The sequence below is a fragment of the Eretmochelys imbricata genome, chromosome 18 (assembly GCF_965152235.1).
Source record: "Eretmochelys imbricata isolate rEreImb1 chromosome 18, rEreImb1.hap1, whole genome shotgun sequence".
NCBI classification, from domain to species: domain Eukaryota; kingdom Metazoa; phylum Chordata; order Testudines; family Cheloniidae; genus Eretmochelys; species Eretmochelys imbricata.
This window is the reverse complement of record NC_135589.1, coordinates 22,038,786-22,060,360: the sequence shown is the minus strand read 5'-3', so window position 1 is coordinate 22,060,360 and position 21,575 is coordinate 22,038,786. Positions and strand designations below refer to the sequence as shown.

Below are 21,575 nucleotides of genomic sequence, written 5' to 3'. Positions count from 1 at the left end.
TCCCGATTAACACAGGACCCATCTACCCAGCAACAAACGCCGAGAGCCTGTTACTCCCGCGAGGAAACGGGGTTTTACCTTGGACAGAATTCTGGAGGCTTTTCATGTACTTGACGCTCAGCTCCAGGATATCTGCCTTCTCCAGTTTGCGCTTCCTGATCTGGAGAGAGAGAGAGAGCCCCAACGCGATCAATAACGTACCGAACGGGGCACAGAATCGTGCTTTGGTTCCACTGTAAATGCGGAGCCAGGACGTGCCCCCTGGGAAAGCTGTTTAGACACTGACCATCTGGGGGCGAGGTTCCCGGGGAGGGGGACTCACGTGGTGGGAATAGTGCTTTTCTAGCAGCGCCTTCAGCTGCTCCAGAGACACGTTAATCCTGGCTCTTCTCTTCTTCTCCATCAAGGGTTTTGAGATCTGCGGGGAAGAAGGGAAATGTTACCGGGGTTTGGCTGCCACTCCTCCGCCGGCCCCAGTCACTTCTTTCCTCCTGCCTAGTGCTGCTGGCAAACCTTGCGGAAGCTACAAAGCTGCGGTTTCTCCTGCCCTCCGGGCTGGGTGACCATGTTCCCCCCTCTCTGGGAATGAGCGGCCCTGGGAATTCGCAGCCGGGGGCAGGAGCCAGGATTTATACGGGGGACTCACTTTACATGTCAATACCGGCATTCAGGCGCTGAGCACCTCCCCGAGGGGGGCACGGGCCGGGGGCGGGCAGTTGGGGAAGGGGAATCCTGTGGCCGAGGAGCCATGTGATGGGCGAGACGAGGGCGGCTGAGAAGGGTTACAATGACTTTTACCAAGATGTTCAAGTTTCTTTTGTATGTTTCACTGGATTTAAAGAACGGGAACCACCGCCCAGCCCGCCACATCTCAGGGGCGGGGGCTCCGCATTGGGAAGCAAATGGCATCACTAGAGTTACCTCTGCCCGCCCTCCCCCGCCCCGTGTGGTGGGGTTCACCAGGCCCTTGACCTGCGGCTCTGAACTCTCACAGGGATCCCTTGTGTTCTGCGCCCCTGGGTGCCGGAGAACACGCGGCTCGCGCTGCATGGACTTGTTTGGACCGTGATTGGCTGTACAGCGCCGCGCACCGCCCCAGCGCTCGCAGACACGCGCTGGTTCCTTTGCTCCCGGTTGCTGGCGGCTCGGGTCCCGCTGCTGCAGCCTGTGCTCCCCGGGGATCCCTAGCGCGCTACTGCACCGGGCCCAGCGTCCCTCCGCCCGGCACTGCTAATTAGCAGCGGGTTTGTTCCCTGCCGGCCGCACGCGGCCCGGCCCCGGGCCAGGCTCTGGAAGAGCCCCCTGCCAGGCGGGCCACGGGAGATGAAGACCTGCCACCTAGGGGCAGCCATTCCTCCTTTCTGGCCGCGTTTCACGCTCGGCGCGGGGAGGCCAGGCTAGATTAGCGGCCCTAATGCCCGGACAATGCAGCAATTTTCTGCTCCCAGCCCTTCAAAGGCCGCGGAGGGGCGATTTCTGCGCTCCGAGCGGAGTCAGGGGCGAACACATGTTTCATTAAAGCGTGGAAGGGCCGGGCCAGCCCCGCGCGCTCACAGGTGCAGGTGGGATTCCCGAGGAGCCTGGGAGAGGAGCGGTCCAGGGAAGTGGGGTTTCCAGCGGCGCCCATCTCCTTGGCCCGGGCCCCCTGCACACCTCGGGAACTCTCCCTCCCGCGCTGCCCCTCGTCCCTGTCCCATGCACTCCCGGTGCTGCGGGGGCGCTTTCTCTCTCTCGCTCGCTCGCTGGCTTTTGTCCTTAGAGCCGTAACTATTCCGGGCGCCCCTTCCCCACTGCACGTGGGAACTCAGCAAAGAGCTGGGGGGGGGGAGGAGGACGGGGGACGGAGGCGTTCCCGGATTCGCCTCGCTTCAAAATTGCTTTCCACAGTCTAAATTCCTCCAGCTCACTCATTTAAAAGGTTTTTATAACAGACAATTAGGTCTGGTCCCAGATACAAAACCCCAGATGTTTGGAAAGCCACAAACCGTTTGTGAGAGCGCGGCCCGCGGTGCTTTTGACCAGCAAAGGGAGAATGCAGAATGAGCACCGGGTCGCCAGCAAACCCGCTGCGGGGATTGTGGGGGGGGTCCTTATACGTGGTTGGGGTGGGGACCCCTCCAAACCTCTCCGCTCCTCGCACGCGCCCCCCGGGGTTCTGGTCACCCTACTAAAAGCCAAACCTCCAGGGAGCCCTGCGGAGTGCCCCGTGGCCCCCTTGAGTGCTGAAATGGACCCAGGAGTGCCCTGCCCTTGACTTCAACGGGAGAGGTGCAGGATCGGGCCCATGGCTGAGGGGCCCAGCCCAGGTTCACTCCACGGTGTGTAGGGAAAGGGGGCCGAGCCCGCCGAGGGCTGGGGCTGCCCGGGGCGCGCAGAAAGGGCCAGTGTCCCGCAGTGTAAATCGCTGGTGCGGAGCGGGTCAGTGGGTGCCAGGCGCCCCGTGCAGGAAAAGCGGGGGCACGCGCGCGTCCCGTGGCGCCGTGCGGACACCCCCCCCCCCGGGGCAGGCCGCTCCCGTCCCGCCACGCGGGGCCCCTCCCGAGACGGGCCGTCTGCCCCGCCTGCCCGCAGCGCTCCCAGCCCTGCTCCCTCATTTGGCCTTTAATGAGGCTTTTATTATGCCCACGGGCCGCGCTGAATCCCGCCTTCGCCGCTGTCCCTGCAGCCCTGCGCCGCTGGCCGGGGACAATAGATCAAAGGGCTGCCGGGCGGGGGCCGCCGGACCCAGCGGGGCAGCGAAGGTGACCGGGGAGTTATTCTCCTATTCACAGCCCGCTCTGCTGCGCCCCTGAGACCGCGGGCTCCTCCCAGAATAGCCCTCGCAGTGACTGGACACCCCTGCTGCCTGGGGCCAGCTCCAGCCACTCCAAGGGGCCTTCCTGGGCCGGGCCCACCACTGCCCCAGGGATGGAGGGGTTGGGGGGCGCCAGCTCTGCCATCCTATTACCCCCGGCCCTCCCGGATACCTGCCCGGGCCCACCACTGCCCCAGGGATGGAGGGGTTGGGGGGAGCCAGCTCTGCCATCCTATTACCCCCGGCCCTCCCGGATACCTGCCCGGGCCCACCACTGCCCCAGGGATGGAGGGGTTGGGGGGCGCCAGCTCTGCCATCCTATTACCCCCGGCCCTCCCGGATACCTGCCCAGCGCAGAAGCAGGGGCTAAGTGGCGGAAAGTTGGTCTCTGACCAATCCAGGATCTGACCTCCCCTTACCCCCCAGTCCCTCTCTTCGGGACCCGCCTGCAGTTTAGCGCAGAGACATCTCTGCTCACGCAGGAGAATACAACCCAGGGGCCCGATTAGGCCATGGGAGCTGGGGGTGCCGGGGGCGCTGCGGCACCCCCTGGCTTGAAGTGGTTCCATCACATACAGGGTTTGCAGTTTGGTTCAATGTCTCTCCGTGCCCCCCCCCATACACATTGTACCAGCGCCCCTGGATTAGGCGGGAGGATCTTGTCCCGGAACAAGGTGGGGGAAGGATGCCAGGGCAGCTGGATTTCCTCCCATGACTCCCAAGTAGGGGCGCTGGAGCAATGGGGTGGGGGCTGAGAGCCATTGCACTGAACTGTAACCCTGCACCCCAGCACCCCCAGTCCCAGCACCTGGGCCCATGACTCGCGGGCGGTGTGGCCTGCAGACGGCAGCTCACCACCCCGCCACTTGCCGCTGGCATCCCCAGCATCCCTGCCCAGCAGCTCACCCCCCATGCGACCGGGCCAGCGGGCCAACCGCTGCATTCCTGCGGGAAGACATCGCCAGTGTCAGCTTCGGGGCTGCCGGGGTGTGTCACGAACCCCGCTTTCATGCAACACAAGGCGGGGGGCGGGGAATCACCTTCCCAAGACAAACGGGAGGCGCGGGCTGGGCTGGCTTGTGCCAGGGAGTCACTGGGCGCTGGTGCTGGCCCAGCCCAACCAGCCGCTGCAGACTCGTCCCCCACGGGCACCAGCCCGAGCCCCTCAGCACCCCTGGGTGCGGGGTGGTTACAGCGCCCCTCCTGGGCGCCGACACGCTCCTTGCTCAGACACCGGGCAGCGGAGCGGGCGAGCCCAGCACGCCCGGACCCACGGGCGCGGAGGGGCTGGGCAGAGGAAATCTGGAGCCCCGCGTCCCGTGCGGGGCGAGGTGGGCGGACAGGCCCCTCTCCCCGCGGGGGGCCGATTGCTGGAGCTTGTCTGGCCCGGGCCGCTCGGGCGGCGTTTCCCAGGCAGGGCGGCAGCTCGCAGCGTGGAGAATCGCTGGCCCGCCCCCGGCCTTTCAGTGCCCGGCAGGCTCGGGGGCCGCGCTGGGGACAGCCTGAGCGCAGGGGAGCCAGGCCCGCCTGCCCGGGCAGAGCCGCGCCGAGCTGGGCGCCGCGGGCAGGGGCCCCTGGCAGCGCTGTGTCCGGCTGGCTGGGTGGAGCGCGCCCCCCGGCCGTGGGGTCCAGGGCGCGGAGGGGCCCTGCCGGTGCTGGGGCTCTGCCCTTGGCAGGAGGCGGCTCCGCGCACGGGCTGGAGCCGGGGAAGCCCCCTGGATTTGCCCTTCAGAGCCACGGCAGCCCGGGGCTGGGGAGCCTCCCCACTGCAAACCCTGGTCCTTCTCCTGCCTCCTCCTCCCACCCCCTGTATCTGTCCAGTCCCCTCTCCTCCGGTCTCATGGCAGGCTCTCTGGTACAGCACCAACACAGTGGGGCCCGGCTCGGTGATGGGGGCCCTAGGCGCGAGTCACGGCCCGCCCTGGCACAGCCCCCCAAAGCACAGGAGGGACCCTTTAGCTCAGCAGTGCTAGCAAAGGGGGCGGCCAGTCCTACTGGAGCTTGGCACAGCGGGTTGCCAGCCTGCCCAGTACAGGCATCTGGGCCCACCGCAGCAGTGGGTAGTGGCATCCCCCTTAATGAACACACACTTAGGGGCTGGAACCAGGTCCCCAGCCATCTGCACAATCCCTCAATCTGGTGCCTAAGCAGTTCCGTTAAGAGCTATTAATATTGTCAATACAATATTAGGGCCACAGCTTGCCATAACCCTGAAGACTGAAATATCACAGGCTGGAAGAACTGAGGACTCTTTCAAACCACACTGTGATTTAAAATTACTAGAAAGGAAATTGTTGCTGGCAGCTGCTCAAAGAGAAAGTGCGGTGAGAATTAGGCAGTGGTCTGTATTGTTAGGGGAAACTCCAGTTCTCCTTTAGGGTAATTTGTCACCTAATGATATGCTTCCTTGTCATAAACCCCTGATGGCTTCTGTAAGTCCTTCAAAGGAGGCTCTTTTAGCAACCAAATGATCCTTGTTATGCTGATCTCACTAGAACAAAGGAAGCCAAGGAAGCAGAGGGCACTTGGTGAAGTGCGGAGGGTAATTAAACAAGACACTGCAAAGCTGAGCTGCTTTCAAACCAGCTGATTATCGCTTCTCAAAGAGCCATTGGATGCCCCTTGACTCATGGCCTCAGACTGGGTTAATAACAATTAAACATAAACAATGGCCTCATCCTGCAGTCCCTACTCAGGCGATAGGCCAGGGCTGTAGGTGCAGGAGGAAAGCAGCTCCCTTGGAAGTCAATGGGAGTGCTGCCGGTGGGACAAAAGGGGGCAGGATTTCACCCATGATTCCATCATAACCGGCTGACTCACTTCACACATGTAGGACTCCAGGCCCTCTGAACTCAATGGGAGCTTCACCATCAATGCTTTTGGACACAGGATCTACTCAGTGATTCCCTCCGACTCCAGACAGAGGTGTGGGTGTTACTGAGGGAGAGCTGGGCCCATGTAGGCAACATGTGAGCTAAGGTACCATGGGAACCTCACCATTTGTCTTCCATCCTTCTGAGAACTGAACACTGTAATCCTTAATGTGATAGGAAATTGTTTGCATTCATCTTCTGTTCTATTACCTGAGATGCTGCATGTGATCATGGATTGTAAGCCCTATTACAATGCACAGGCCCAAAAGGCAAAGGTTAGGTGGAGACTGTTCCACTAGAACTCAGCATTTCTGGATTTTTTGGTGTTTAATTTCTCAATCTTGGTGCTTCATGACTGTAGCTATTATTTTGCATGAAATGTGACTGGGGTAGAGTCCAGTGTTAGGGGTAGCATGGAGCTGCTCTCTTGGAGTTTGGGATAGAAATCTGACCCTGAGAGCTTCCCAGCATGCAGAGAGTGTGCATCTGGCCTCCCCCCTATTCAGGCGGCACAGCATACTCCTCCCCCCATGTGCACAGGTCCCACTCCAGTGGGGCCAGGGCCTCAGGGGAGAGTAAGGGCAGCAATCCCAGTGCCTGGCCCTTGTACTTGGCCACACAAAGAAGAGGACAGAGAAAGGCTCCTTGTGCATGGGGGTCTGCCACAATTTGTAACTATTACTCGCTTACATACACAAGGAAATCTCCAGCAAACAGTCTGGAATTCAGATTTCCCTGGATTTCCAAAGACCCAGATGGTTCTGTTCTGAGCTTTGCTTCTTTCTGCAAACTCTCTAGGGTGGAAGCAAGCATATTGCAAAACTGAATTAAAGAGTAAAGAGAAACTATCCTCATATTTTGAGAATACATTGGTCAAGCGATAAAAAGGGGGAAAGAATCCGATCCAGATTCAGATTCGGTCAGGAAGAAAAGGGCTTGTAAACCTTTCTTCTGCTCTAATGGTTACTTACCAATCTTCGTTTCCCTCCAAGGGCCAACTTTTAATCGTGTGCCTGCTTTTCCCACCTATTATTTTAATTACATGGCTATTTCTTGCACAGCAGGCTGTGTTTAATGAATGACTACTACATGAAAAGGCTCCTGACGGTTCAACATATCCCCACGCTGCTCTCTGGATTTGCCTATTCTATATGCTACATCTGGCTGGTTTTGAACAACTTGTGTGGTGAGTAGTATTAAACAGTGGAAAATTGACCGAAAAATGTTGCTAATGTGCAATGTTCTGCTCTGGCTATGAGAAGATGATCCCCAGAGCCGGGCTGAGAGCTGCTATTCACTGCTGGTCACGCTCCAGATTTGGAGGCAGCACCGTATTAATGGGCTCTACCCTCTCCCCCCCAAAACGTTACCCCACACAGAGCTGAAGAGTACACAAAATCCCATGGTCTCCCAAGCTGTTCTGGGATCTGCATAGGGAAGTTACCCATCAATTTGGTTCTCAGCAAGCAGAAAATGCATATATAAATAGCACTCTGGACTTCAACAATCTGTGGCATATAAAGGATGCTTGGAAATGTTGGGTCTGACTTTCTTCTCACTTACACTGGTATAAATCAGGAGTAACTCCACCGAAGACAGTGGAATGATATTCATGTGTAACTGCTGTGAAATCGGAATCAGGCCTGGCCTCTAGACTCTTACACGGACATTTGTTTTTGCTTGTCTCAATTTTTGCCAGCGAGCTCCTAATTTTAGATTACTGTAAGTGTACTGCACATTTATCTGCTGCAAACTATTTTCTTTCTTTTAATTAATGTTCTATCCTGAGTCACACTTTGATTAAAGCCTTAGGTCTGCCAGGGAATGCTGAAGTGCGGAGGTGCACTTTGATCTTTAACAATAATATTAACGTTTCTGAGAACCATTACGTCCTTGGATATTGCAATGCCCTGGTATGTAAGGGCACTGTGTCGAGTGACCACATTTACTTTTGCTTGAGTCATTTTCTGTTTTAGTTGGGGATTCAAAACCACAGCTACTGATAGTTATTTTTATTCTGAAGCAAAAAAAGAAAGAATAAAAGTGCCCCCTTTCCCACATGATATTGTTGCTACTCCTGGGAACAGTCTTGGGTTATATGATTCCCAACTTCAGAAGACTTTGATTTCATAGCGGGGGGTGGGGAGAGGAGATAAGAGATTTCTGTGAGCTCCTTCATTGCTAAACTCATGACACATTTCTGGATACAGAGACAAATGCCCTAATTTTTCCTGCACTGGAGAAAGCCCAAGTACAGCAAATCTGGGAATGGTGGTCTGTCCAGTGGCTTGGTCACTCGTTACAACTAAAGCCGTAGTCATCTGGAAAGGCGAGGACCTGACAGGAGGCCAAAGCCAGCAGTCTTTTTTCTTTTATTACATGATACTTTAATTCAGTCCTTGCTTGAGCTATATTTCAATCAGTTAGCTATATTATCAATCACGACTGATTTGAGCAAACTCAAACACACTGAAATAAGTTAGCCTATTCCTGAGAAGTCTGCTGGGGCTGAAGTTTTAACATCTGTTTAGTTAGGTTTCAGCTATAAGCAGCCTGATGCCACATAATGAGTCAAGGGAGTGAATCAAGGAAGTGAATCAACACTGAACTGGGTTTTTCAAGACTTGAGAAGAGTGAATTCAGAAAGACCCCATTGTCTAAGCCTTTTGTGCGTAGCTCCAGCTGGCCCTAATCTTTAAATATTTACCCTGCTCTATTGTTGAAATATAATTTACACACTTTAGACTAATTCACTGATAGAATGTGCAGCCTTTATAGAAGTGTTAGAGAGTTTATTCTGCAAAAACTGAAGTGCACCCAAAAGAGTATGATTCTGGGTTATCATGTTCATTAAAAGCCATCAACCATCTACAACTAGCTTCACTGAACTCCAAGGAGTTCAGTTACAAATAAGAATTGCTGGTCTCAAATGGCAGATTACTATTATTTTATATACGGCACTACAAATTTTCATGACTTTTTACAAGACGACAAGTGCCCTGCCTTGAAGAGTTTACAGTTTAAATGAGAAATCACAGCTCACTGGTTAAGGATCACACAGGAGAGTGGAGGCTGGTACTGTTGGCATGGGACAGAAGATCAACATTTTCAAGGGTCCACTGGTTTGGAGCACCTCAATTTTTGGGAACCTAGCTGGAGACCTCGAGCCTGAATTTCAGAGGTGCTGAGCGTGCGCAGGACCCAGTAACTAGAATAAGTAAACATACATTCTCTACCTTGCTTTGCAATTGTGGGCTTCCGTTGACTAGTGCACATGCCCCCTCTAGTGTCCACGACACAACACGGTTACAAAAGCATGAATCAAGTTACAAGCCATGCGGGCACTCACCCTCAAATGACACAACCCCAGTAGACACACAGGGCTTTTATTTATTGCTGTCTGGGCCCGCAGGCCCCGCTGCTTCAGCATTTACAGCTTCTCAGCCCTCCCCTGCTCGCAGCAGGGATGGTGTGGTATTCCAGCTCCTTCTGTCTGGCAGTCCAACCCACTGCTTCGGCAGCAGAGTCTTCTGTGTCACAAAGACAGTACAGAGAAACAACGGGCCAAATGCTAATGTCACCTGTAAATCCTGAGTCACTTCTTTGCGTAAATCCAGAGTGACCCCACTGGACCCGAAAAGAACAGGAGGACTTGCGGCACCTTAGACACTAACCAATTTATTTGAGCATAAGCTGTCTTGAGCTACCCCTGCATCCGATGAAGTGGGCTGTAGCTCAGGAAAGCTTATGCTCAAATAAATTGGTTAGTCTCTAAGGTGCCACGAGTCCTCCTGTTCTTCGTGCGAATACAGGCTAACACGGCTGCTGCTCTGAAACCACTGGAACCAGTGAAGTTATGTATGGAATGAGTACAAATGAGATCATAATTCAGGCCCTTGGTGGGGGATCCCATTCATAAGGACCGATTTCTGCTTAGTGAGCCATTACTCAAGAGTCAGCCCCCTTGTACAAAAGCTAGTGCCGCCCTGCGTCCTCCGCTGCACAGGGGGCGCTGCAGGGCCGCACCGTGACCGACCCGTTCGGAGCCTCGCCCCTGAAACCCTGAGCCGGCTGGGGGAATCTCGCGAGATTCCAGGGCTTCCCCGGCGCTGTCTCGCGAGATTGGGCCCGTCGACGCTCCTCTCGCGAGACTTGTGTCGCGCGGCGGGGTTGCCGCCGGGCCGGCCGCCGTCATGGCCGCCGCGGAGGGGAGGTTGGTCGCAGAGGGCCGGGCCAGCCTGGCCGCCTTCCTGCTCGGGGCGTCGGTGGCGGCGCTGCCGCTGCTGCTGTCGGCGCCGCCCGCGCTGCTGGCCGGGCCCGGGCTCCAGGGGCGCGCGGCGCTGGCTCTGCACGTGGCCGGGATCAACGCGCTGCTGCTGCTGCTCTGGCGGCCGCCGCTCTACCAGGTGCGGCCCGGGGGCGCTGGGGCGGGCCGCGGCGCTGGTGGCGGGGGCGCGCGGGGCCTGGCTCGGGGCGGGCGGGGGCTGCCCCGCGGGGGGGGGCGGGGCCTGGCGGGCTGGGGGCGGGGGCTGCCCCGGAGGGGGGGCGGGGCCTGGCGGGCTGGGGGCGGGGGCTGCCCCGGAGGGGGGCGGGGCCTGGCGGGCTGGGGGCGGGGGCTGCCCCGGAGGGGGGGCGGGGCCTTGCTGGGGGCGCGCGGGGGCTGCCCCGGAGGGGGGGCGTGGCCTTGCTGGGGGCGCGCGGGGGCTGCCCCGCGGGGCCTGGCTGTGGGGCGGGATCCCTCCGTTCCCGGTGTTTACACCTGGGACACGAGACCGGTTGGGGGCAGGGCCCCTTGGAGCCGGGGCTGCTGCTCTGGGGCAGAGACGGGAAGCTCTGTGTTTAATGTTCTGCTTCAGATCGCGATCCGGGCCTGCTTCCTGGGCTTTGCCTTCGGCTGTGGTTTGCTGCTGAGCTTTGGACAATCCTCATGGAAGCACTTTGGCTGGTAAGGAAATCCTTTGTTAAGGTGGGGACAGGGACCTGTGTGCAGCGCAGGTCAGTAGGGTCTGAAAACGGTGACTGTACGGGGACCTGTGCTGAACAGCCTGCCGGGTCTCAGCCCTGTTCATGTAAGCCAGGCGACTGCATCAGAAAACCTGCATAGTTGTCACTGGTTTTTGGTCCAAGAAGAAAGCCAGAGACTGAATGGTCAGGCACATCTAACTCCCCTCCTGGCCTTTCCAGCTAAGTGCCTCCCAGTGAAGGTTGAGGTGCACTGAAAGTGAAATAGATGCCCTCAAACCAATAGCCGAGAGGTGGGAGGTTTGGTATCCTATTGCTAGAGATCAGAGATGGAAAAGTGTAATATTAGGTTATCTACTCAATACCCCTGGCATTGCAGGATCGATTGGCACTGTGGCATTAATACAGTCTCTACCTGCTGCTTTGGTCTGCTTGACTTGCATCAGGGCTCGTCTACACTGGCACCACTTTAACGTGCCTTGTGTGGTCACGGCGCAGCATACTTAAAAGCCCCACCTCCAGGAGGGGCCGGCTACCAGTGCTGGTGCACTGTCTACACTAGCGCTTCACAGCGCTGAAACTTGCTGCACTCGGTGTGGTTTCAGAGGAGCAGCCGGGTTAGTCTGTATTCGCAAAAAGAAAAGGAGGACTTGTGGCACCTTAGAGACTAACCAATTTATTTGAGCATAAGCTTTCGTGAGCTACATGCTCAAAAAGCTCATGCTCAAATAAATTGGTTAGTCTCTAAGGTGTCACAAGTACTCCTTTTTTTCAGGGGTGTGTTTTTTTCACCCCCCTGAGTGAGAAAGTTGCAGTGCTGTTAATTGCCAGTGTAGACAAGCCCTTAAATATAATTGTATTACTAATGCCTTGAAGCCTCCAGTTCCTCCTAAGTGAAAGTCTTAAGTTTTTTTTTTTAATATATATGTGTACATAACCTTACACAAATAACATGTTTGTTCCTAACATACATGAATAAATAGTGGAGAACAAGAGTTGCAGAATTCTAGTTATGCTGCTGTGAACGGTCAACAGAGTATCATGGATTTCAAAACATAGGATTCCAGAAATAAACACAGCAAAACATAACTGGACTTTTTAAATAAATTAAGTTCATCTTAATTTTGGTGGGTTTCTTCTTTTCTAGGTATATGTGTTCCTTGTCACTGTTCCATTATTCTGAGTATTTGGTGACAGCGATCAATAATCCCAGAAGTTTGTCCTTGGACTCTTTCCTCCTAAACCACAGTTTTGAGTATAATCTAGCTGCTCTCTCTTCTTGGATAGAGTTCACAGTTGAAAAAATCATTTATCCAGGTCAGTAGTTTTATTTGAGGTTTTTGGGTAAGTTTTTAAAGAGAAGACCAATTGCCCGTGTGACTATAGGCTATATTTCACGTGCAGGGACTGCGTTGGCAGCACATTTTAAGCAATTCATAAAGGGAGAAAAATTCCTAGGATTAAATTATTCTCATGCATATGTTAGGTGAGTCCTGGCCCTGCTGAAGTCACTGGGTTTTCTGCCACTGACTTAAGCAGCACCAGCATTTTCTTGCCTTGTATATAGGTCTGGCTCAGCGTGTTGGTGTTTAAATACATTTATGTGGGATTCTAATAAAGCATGGTAAAGGATGAAACCTGGCACTTACGCTGTTAGGCTTGATTAGTCACATCTAGTTATTCTGTGACAGGGTGTCTAAAGGAGAAGAGATTTTATGAGAGTGTACTGACAGTTATCTTATTCCCAAACACTTTGCATGCTGTATTGACTCTTGAAACGGAGGATAGTTTTTAGGCAATCTGGAATACCAATGAATGTTTAGCATTCTGTTAAAAAGAGTTTGAAGAGGACATACCTTGCTGACTGGATTTTGTTAGTGCTCAAGTAAGATTCATGTTACCAATAATTATCAATTATTTTGGGATTCTTTGTCTTTTTAGAGAAACCTTTTTAAACCAGTTTTCTGGAATGGGGGAAGTATTTATGGCTTCCGCACTGCCAGTATCCCATGTCAGACCAAAGAGGGTTGGATATGGCTTCCTCAGTGCTGCTCTTGAATTGGTGGGGAAAGTCTGGTAGAGTGCATTTGCTCTCCTCTGAGGACTGAGCACATCAGTTTAACCCCATCCAACTTGTGAAACGCCAAGAAACAGTGCGCAGTTCTAGGGTTAGATTCTCTTTGGAGCTGTGTATTCTGACCATTCTGCCTTTGCATTTCGATTCACCAGGAAGAGTTAAGACACACTGCTGCCTTATCAGTATAGCTGGTGAAGAGTAAATAGAGTATCAGACTTTTGTTAAAATGTTTTGTTTAATTTTTATAGACTAAAATTGTACAACACACACTGCATTTATAAAAATAAAACGAGGAGTACTTGTGGCACCTTAGAGACTAACAAATTTATTTGGGCATAAGCTTTCGTGGTCTAAAACCCACTTCATCGGATGCATGCAGTGGAAAATACAGTAGGAAGATATATATATACACAGAGAACATGAAAAGATGGGTGCTGCCATACCAACTGTAATGAGACCAATTAATTAAGGTGGGCTATTATCAGCAGGAGGAAAAAAACCTGTTGTAGTGATAATCAGGATGGCCAAAAGGTTTTTTTCCTCCTGCTGATAATAGCCCACCTTAATTAATTGATCTCGTTACAGTTGGTATGGCAGCACCCATCTTTTCATGTTCTCTGTGTATATATATATCTTCCTACTGTATTTTCCACTGCATGCATCCGATGAAGTGGGTTTTAGACCACGAAAGCTTATGCCCAAATAAATTTGTTAGTCTCTAAGGTGCCACAAGTCCTCCTTTTTCTTTTTTCTTTTTTTTTCTGTTTTTTTTGCTGATACAGACTAACATGGCTACTGCTCTGAAACCGGTCACACTGCATTTATGTTATATATTATCTTAAAACAACAAGAGCATGCACATCAGTCTCTTGGGGATACTACATAATAACTTTGGGGCTTTGGTCTGGATGCATCAGGTTAGATTAATGAATTTTGAAGGTGCTCTCTCCCTGCCCTAGGCCTCTAACCCTAAATTTATTTTTTTACCTGCAATAAAAGAGTAAACTTTTAAAACATGTTATGACCAGTACTTATTCACTTGCAGAAATGAAGCAAATCACCTGGCTCAGTGCAGTAGGGTTATTGATGGTGATCTTTGGGGATTGTCTGAGGAAAGCTGCCATGCTCACAGCTGGCTCCAACTTCAACCATATTGTTCAGAATGAGAAATCGGATACTCATACTTTGGTGACAAGTGGGGTATATGGGTGGTTCCGGCACCCATCTTACGTGGGATGGTTTTACTGGAGTATTGGAACACAGGTATTGTATAAAATACACTTAGCTATCTTGATCTTCTAGTTTTTCTTAATGCTGCCCAGAGCCTGTACCTAATCTGTTTCGCAAATGATCAACTGTAGGAGTCCCTGGTATGGATTTTGACACATTCTGTCTTCCACCAGTACACTTTTAGCTGTGAATCATGAAACTGCTGGCCTCTGAACTCTCCATCATGTGTGATGTTTGGGAAGACCATATCTCCTTAATTTTCTGTGTGAATTAAGCAGAGGCAATGGAGCGTGGGTTTGAGCTGGAACACTTTCAGAGGTTCAAGGTGTGATCTGCTGCTAGCCATTGGACCTTAAAGCTTCCAGGGTGTGTCCAGGCCTCCCTTTCATCTTTACTTCCAAAGTGTCTTCCAGTAAGCCATCAGACTTGCCTTATTCTGATTGAATATTAGTATTGTACAGGACTGCTAAGTAAGTTTAGTGTATATAAAACCCAGGTCAAATACTTGAAACCAACTACAGTACTCCTGTAACTTAAAATGTCAGTATATTAGATATTGTAATTCGTTTATAACAAGCATAGAGTATCCGAGATGTAAACCTTGTAGTGTATGAGTGGTGATGGTGTCTGTTGCTATCTTTTAAAGAAAAATTATAAATATGCAAACCACATATGCATAAGCCTTACAAGCCTGAATTCTTTTAGCAGGAGCATATTCTTTGGGTCTGGTATTACAATAGGAAGAAACGTCAGTGCTCTTTCTTCATCAGAACTAATTTGTCATATTCGGGCTAGAATGCAGAGATAGGATTCCAATCAAGAACAAAATTCTAAAAATTTGTTTTTGGAGAATGGGGACCTTTTAAGCCATACTGCAGATATACACTTTGTGGACAACTAATGAAACTTCATTTGTTTTTTCAAACAACCAACCAAAAACCTTTCCCAGGGTGAACAGAGTTCTGCAAGGCTGAATTGGACTGTAACCACTTGTATCCTCTTACAGGTCTTACTCTGTAATCCTGTCTGTGTTGTTGGCTACACTTTAGCATCCTGGAGATTCTTCAGAGAGCGAATAGAAGAAGAGGAGTTTACGTTAATTCACTTCTTTGGAGAGGAGTACCTGGAGTATAAAAAGAAAGTGCCATCAGGTCTGCCTTTTATCAAGGGAGTTAAAGTGGAACTGTAACACATGAAACGTCAAACTGACTGAGTGAACATCCAGCTCCAGGCATCATATGGAAAGGAACTATGCATGGCACTATATTGTGACACGCTGTAGTGGTAGCCAGTCTCTGTTTACTGGTCATCCCTTGGAGACTCATTAAAGGCTAGGCAGCTGGAACGCCTTGCAAATAAACCAGAAGCTCAATCAAGATGAGTCCTTCCTACATGCATAGAGGGATCTTCTGGATTATTTAATCTGTAGTGATCCTAAAATGAAGCATAATGCTGGTGAAAAGATGTCTCACTCTACCTACACCAGCGAGTTGTACTGAAATGTGTTAACCGATTCTGTTGAAGAATGAGCTATGCACTTACTAGGAACTACCATTGCACTAGAAGGGTGCTAGTTGGAAGCTCATATTTCTATGGTGAAACTTTAAAATTAAAGCTTTTTGCCCATAAAAAAGCTAAACAGCACAGCTTTAACCTCTCTGGACCTGACTCGACAAGCCTGCAGTGTGTGGAAGTCCCACTGAAGTCAGTGTGGTAATGTCCTGCTTGGAGGGCTGTCAGAACCCAGCCCTTAATCTCTGTCTTTTAAATGCATGAATTTACATACCGTTTTGGGGATATGCTTACCTGAAAGACTGACAGTGCGGCATAAAGCACTGTCTCCTAATATAATGTTAATAGGGGGCTCTTTCGGTATTCAAACTTTTTTAAATCGCAAATAATCTTTCATTAAACATCATGAAAGCTCAGATTGAAAACTTAACTCAGTTGTGTCCATCAGTTACCTAGTGCCATGAATTTAAGTTTCATTCTCATTTTGTCGTTTTCCCATAGCCCCCTTGGCAAGACTCTATTCTGTCAAATTGTAAACTTGCTTCTGTAAAACACAGTCTTCAAAATCATGCTGCATTCAATCCTATTTAAATAACTTTAGTTGTTAGCTCTTTCTCTACTTTTAGTTCACTCATGAAAATAAGTTTAATTCAGAGAAATTACAAGTTTGTTCCTGTTTTTGTGAAATGCAGAGAGAGAACAATAGCTGGCAGACTTGCAAAAGGCCTTAGGTGGTAAGATTCTTGCCTGGTTCTAGAATATGACTTGGATGTTTCATCTGTATGGGAAACGCTTCCAGAAAATAAGCTAATGTAGGAAAATATTTTTCTGATTAACTGGTGATATTCTAAATATTCACCATTCTGGATATGATTTGTATTCAGATTTTGTGGTATAATTTATTTTCTGTTACTATATACCAAAGAAGTTCACTGTTTCCTTGATTCCAGATAGACTTTCTTGGTGGAATGAGAGTTGTATGCTGACAGGTAATGGCTTGACTTGAAGTATTCCCTTAAGGTACTGTAACATAGTTCAGGAAATAGAGCACTGGCAGAAGCTGCTTTTGTAAAGATGTTGCCAACTTCTGTTGGGTTATAATTCGGTAGAGTTTTTTTGTGGTGCTGATGACTATATTGGTAGTTTGGAGTGCTTAAGTTTACAATTGAAATACCACTGGGAACATACTTGGATATTAAAACGAGGCATGTACCAAACAAGTTGGAAGTCAAATTTCAGTCAACCTGCATACGAAGGGATGTAGGGACAAATTGTTAATCTCTTCTCTCTTCCATCATGCTAAAGCCTTTTCCTACCCAAGTTATGCCTTCAAATTTCAGGGCACCTGCTGCATTGAATTCTAGTTAAAATACCCACTGTTATATTAAATCTCCTACTGAATATATTTGTTGCTTGAGGAAAGGGATATGAAACTTCAGCAGGGCTGTATTTGGTTAATGTTGTCTTTCCTCTGCAAATTATTTGTAAGGACTTGATTCCCGTTCCGATTGCTTTTCCTTTGCAATAGAAGTGCCTCCAATGTACTTCTGAAAGAGCGTTCTACATTTTGCTGTCTGTAGCCAACATACCTCAGAAAAAATCTCAAACCAGTTAAAAACTTAATACGAACAAGGATTTTTGACTGCGCTTATTTTGTTAAGATGTTTCTCATATGAGTTTTTCCATTGTATAAATGTTTCATAACTAAACCTGCTATTGATAATGATGCTGACCTTCTTTGCAAAGCACTTCGGCCCTGAGCGTTGAAAAGCATCGCACTGTGAGCTGGAGGTATAATTTCCCCTGGCCGTGTACGCGTACCGGCGGTTAGTCTGCGAGAGCTAGCGCAATAGCTGTGTAGCCACGGTAGCCTGAGTAGCGGCACGGGAGGCACATCTGCGCCGTGCAGAATACAGACCTGCCGGGAACGTGTCAGTGCGTACCCTGCGTTGCTCGTGCCACCGTGGCTGCACGGCTGTTTGTGCTTGCGATAGCCCTCATCAAGCTACCGTTAATAGGCCTGGGGTAGCACTTAGCTCATGTGAGGCATCATGGGTATTCCTAATGCACCTGTCACTGATGACCTCCGTTCTGGTGCCTCGATACTACAGTTACCCTTTGAGTTTGGGATTTATCTGCATGTTCTGAGTCAACACCCAAATGTAACATTTATAGCTATGTTGGAAGAGGACCTTTTTCATCTGTGTAGCTGGAGGTTCTGACTAGCACCCACCAAGCCTCAGGTTCTGTTGAATAAGCCCTTTGTAGGATCTTGTTGTCACAGTGAAAATGCATTTTCTTTAGATTGTGTCTCTCAGCAAGAATATGAATGGGCACAGGAAATGATTTACTTGGTTGATGCAGTGGTCAGTGAAAGCACTTTCTTCTCCAGTGGCCTTGCTGAAATTTATTTTGATATAGTGACAGTGGCCCAAAGTTATTGTTACTATTTCACCTTGACTAGAACTTGCACAAACATCAGATTTGTGCAGGGCAGGTAGGTTCATCCCAAGATGTGCTGAGTCGGAAGAATAATCTTTATACTTCTTGACCTACGGCAAAACTGTCAAACACGAAATCGCTTTTGAAAATGAGGTGTGGGTGTTTGCCCCAAGTACGTTTACATAGCGCTAATGTTCCACTTCTGGGGATGGCACAGTAGTGTGGGATCTTAGTACTTTATCTTGTGGTGTAAATATCTGGAATGATTGCTGCAGCCCTCATTCCCAAAGGAAAGGGGAGTCAGCATTCACAAAGAAATGAAGATCACCCTTTAATTCAAATTGGGTTTTCAGTTGATTTATTCATCAAAATGGACCCTTTGGCACATGCTGCAGGTCAGAGTCTTTTTAAAAGGTCAAAGACGTATGGTCAATGAACAGCTTCTAGTTCTGTACCCAGTGAATAAGAACTTGATTCTGGCCTTTGGTAGGTTTGCACAGTCTCATGTTAGCAATTAACTTATGAAGTCCTGTGGGAAAGGACTTCAACTCACTACTGCAAACAGTATTTATGTAGCCTGGGAAAACATCTTAACCACTGAGAAGAGGTACAGACTACATAAAATTCTATGTATTTTTAAAGCAGTCTACCAAATGAAACTTGTCAACAATCGGATTTCTTGCTCACTGACCGTTATTTACTAACAAGGGTAAAAGGCGCTATCATGTTGTTCAGGTCAAAAATTTAGGACTTGTTATGTGCTCAATAGGTTGCAAAAGTGTTCCATAGGGTTTTTTCAAGTCACCTGCTTAGCTTGTATTTAAACTATCCCTTGCAGTGTTTGCAGTTTAAAAGTTGCAATTTTAAGCTAGTGCAGCAGAACCAGAAAGTGAAACTGACCTGTCCATTTTTATTGTCCAAAGGTTTGTGAAGGACAGAGTGATTGAGTGCAAAAAGGAAACTAGATTATTAATAATGTAAGTGGGGGTGAAGGGTTAGTAAGAACACGTTGAGCATTTATTTATCCTAATGTCCGACAAAAAGTAACTTAGTCACCCTGTAAACAACTCATTTCTAAAACTGTTGCTTTTTGTAAACATGTTATAACTTTAGGAATTTACTTTGCCCTGGTTCCTTGACTTTCATTTTCTGCTTGTAGCACAGAGTAAGAGTTCTTTGACGGTCAGGATACAACTTTCAAATAATGGCACAGAGTAACTGTCCATCTATTGCACTTTCTTACTGCCTGGAGTAGCTTCTGATCTCACTGTCTTTATTTTATTTGGCAATTTGTCATTGGATTGGCATATGAGGAGGAAGTCGTCTTCTGCCTTGAAAACACCTCAACATTCCTGTTGCAATACGAGATTGTTACTTTGTTATATCTCAAGATGTTTGAAGTCTGTTTGTGCTGAAAAAAACTAATGTTTACTAGAATCACTCCACAGTCTATTTGGGCCTGCTGAGACCAACTGTGTGTTAAACAAATGGAGTAGTTCTACCCTTTTTCTTACATGAAGAAATGTTCATTACAGATATTTGAAGGTTCTTTTCTTTTGCAGATTTGAGAATTCTTTCCATTTATTAAATAAAACTCTACTTGGTTAAAATAACCTGAAAAGGTGTGGTGATTATAAGGGAAACATATTCTCTTTGAAACTTATCAGAAGGAAATTTATCTTCTGAGAAGTCTGCTGGTGGGAGGGTAGTTGTCCCATGTAGTCTGGCCCTCCCAGAATTCCCTGGTGGGTGTAGGCATGCTATAGTAACAACTTGCATGAAGTATCAACTGACATTTTATTTTTTCAGATTTTTAATATACAAAGCAGTGTACATCTTTTATGGAAAACAAGACTTCTGAACAGTCTACAGCATAAAAACTCAAGGAAGTCCTACTGATCTCATTACACTAAAGTGCAGAAGTGTTAAAAATAATTCCTCCCCAAAAATAACCACCCCAAAACCATAAACTGCCCCAAAACCCAGCTTCAAGGCTATGCAAGGTGACTTTCTTTTTGAGGAAATAGCTACATTCCACATTTTACAAAGAATACATTGTTTACTAAGCTAGACTTTTAAATAAATTGTATTCATTGGGGCAGGGAGTAGGGGTAGAGGGAATAAAACTTACATAGAGCTAGCTGTTTTCATGCATTTAAAATAAAGTGATAGCACAATGTCAAAATTAGGCTTATTAATACTCCATTTTTCTAGGTTCACCACCAAGAGTTTACAGTTCGCTTTGAGCAGCTGAGATAAGAAGGGATTTCAGGTGTGAAATATATCAATATTTGTTTTTTCAAAGTTTTCACGTGAAGGAGAAAGGAGACCAATTCCAATAACAAGTTTCTGACCTGATGGGGGCCCACCAAAGAGTTCTGACTCAGGAGATACTGGACTTCTCTGTTGAATAGAGGTTTGAATTTATTGATGCAGAAAAATACAGTGTAACATTGTTGAAAATCCACAAACAGCCAAAGAAATTGGCCTGCGAAGTCAGACCATAACTGAGTAAAAACCATCTGGTAATGTAATGAGAACAGTATTTAGATTCACTGAATTGGTGAAGCCTTAGTCTGCATTTCAAGACTCAATTTCATCAAACTAAATTTGGAAATGCTGGTCCTCCCCATCTTGTCAAGTTTTTATTTCAATGGATAGATCCCCTCTAACACGCCAATCTGACTCAACCATAAATGTACTTTAGAAACTCCTATTTAAGTCTTTTGTTTGCATATATGAAATGCAAAGCCGTGCGGCTTCTTGGCATTCTGCCTTGCCTAAGTTGCACAATCTTTCTGGCTCGGATTCTCCGTCCCACCTTTCTGTTTGGTTCTGTAAGTGTCTTTCAGTAGGGGATCCTCAGTGACAATGTTCAGCATTCGGTTGTCGACTTTGGGCTCCCTGTTGTCTTCCATGCTTCTTGTCAAGTCATTCCTAGAACAGAAAAGACACCTTGGCTAAATCACAAAAAGATCTAATTGTCAGATGGCCTGAATATTTTATTAGCAAACTCTCATTTAGAAGAGGTTTCAGAGTGGTGGCCGTGTTAGTCTGTATCAGCAAAAAGAACGGGGAGTACTTGTGGCAACTTAAAGACTAACAAATTTATTTGAACTCAAATAAATTTGTTCGTCTCTAAGGTGCCACAAGTCCTCCTCGTTCTTTTTATTTAGAAGAGAGATTCTGGGCAGTCTACTGCTGGCATGGGCAATAGTTGCTGTGTAATAGTTTTATTCTTACACTTTCCACATTTGCTGTATTTTGTGTAGCAAAATTGCAACAGCACAAATCACATGGACATTTTTTTTTAAATAAAATATCTCAAAGTAAGTTCCAGTTCATACAGTATGTAAAATGCTGCAAGTCTGCATGGGATGACTGAGACTGATCCTTAATTGGGTCACTTCACTGATTAAACCAGGCTCCAATTACAGCAGTTCTCTAGCACTTAACTCCAGCTATTAACACTTGGCACCTGGCTATAGCCAGGACTGCAGGGAGTTTCACCAACAATGAAGGAAGCCGTACCACCCTCCTCTGCAGTACATTAAAGATACTCAAAGGACCATGTCTCCTGATGCTGCTCTACGCTCTCCTCTGAGGTGGAGTGCCATTGTTGCAGGGCAGTACTGTAATGTGCTTTTAGTGGCTCTGTTCCATCTCTTCCCCACGTTTTCCCTCA

General features: G+C 48.7%; 2 protein-coding genes across 2 annotated transcripts in view; one reads left to right on the top strand and one right to left on the bottom strand.

Annotated features, from left to right (window-relative positions):
- Positions 1-9,848: 9,848 nt before the first annotated feature.
- Positions 9,849-19,503, top strand: ICMT (isoprenylcysteine carboxyl methyltransferase). The gene is made up of 5 exons (XM_077837497.1): positions 9,849-10,073; positions 10,524-10,612; positions 11,777-11,946; positions 13,752-13,969; positions 14,943-19,503. The coding sequence occupies exons 1-5, from the start codon at positions 9,861-9,863 to the stop codon at positions 15,123-15,125; spliced, it is 873 nt and encodes a 290-aa protein (XP_077693623.1). The 5' UTR covers positions 9,849-9,860; the 3' UTR covers positions 15,126-19,503.
- A 215-nt stretch (positions 19,504-19,718) lies between these two features.
- RNF207 (ring finger protein 207) overlaps positions 19,719-21,575 on the bottom strand; it is a 39,019-nt gene continuing 37,162 nt past the window's right edge. The window contains exon 19 of the mRNA XM_077837496.1: positions 19,719-20,827. Within this exon, the coding sequence (XP_077693622.1) occupies positions 20,671-20,827 (157 nt within the window). The 3' untranslated portion in view covers positions 19,719-20,670. The remainder of the gene's footprint in view (positions 20,828-21,575) is intronic.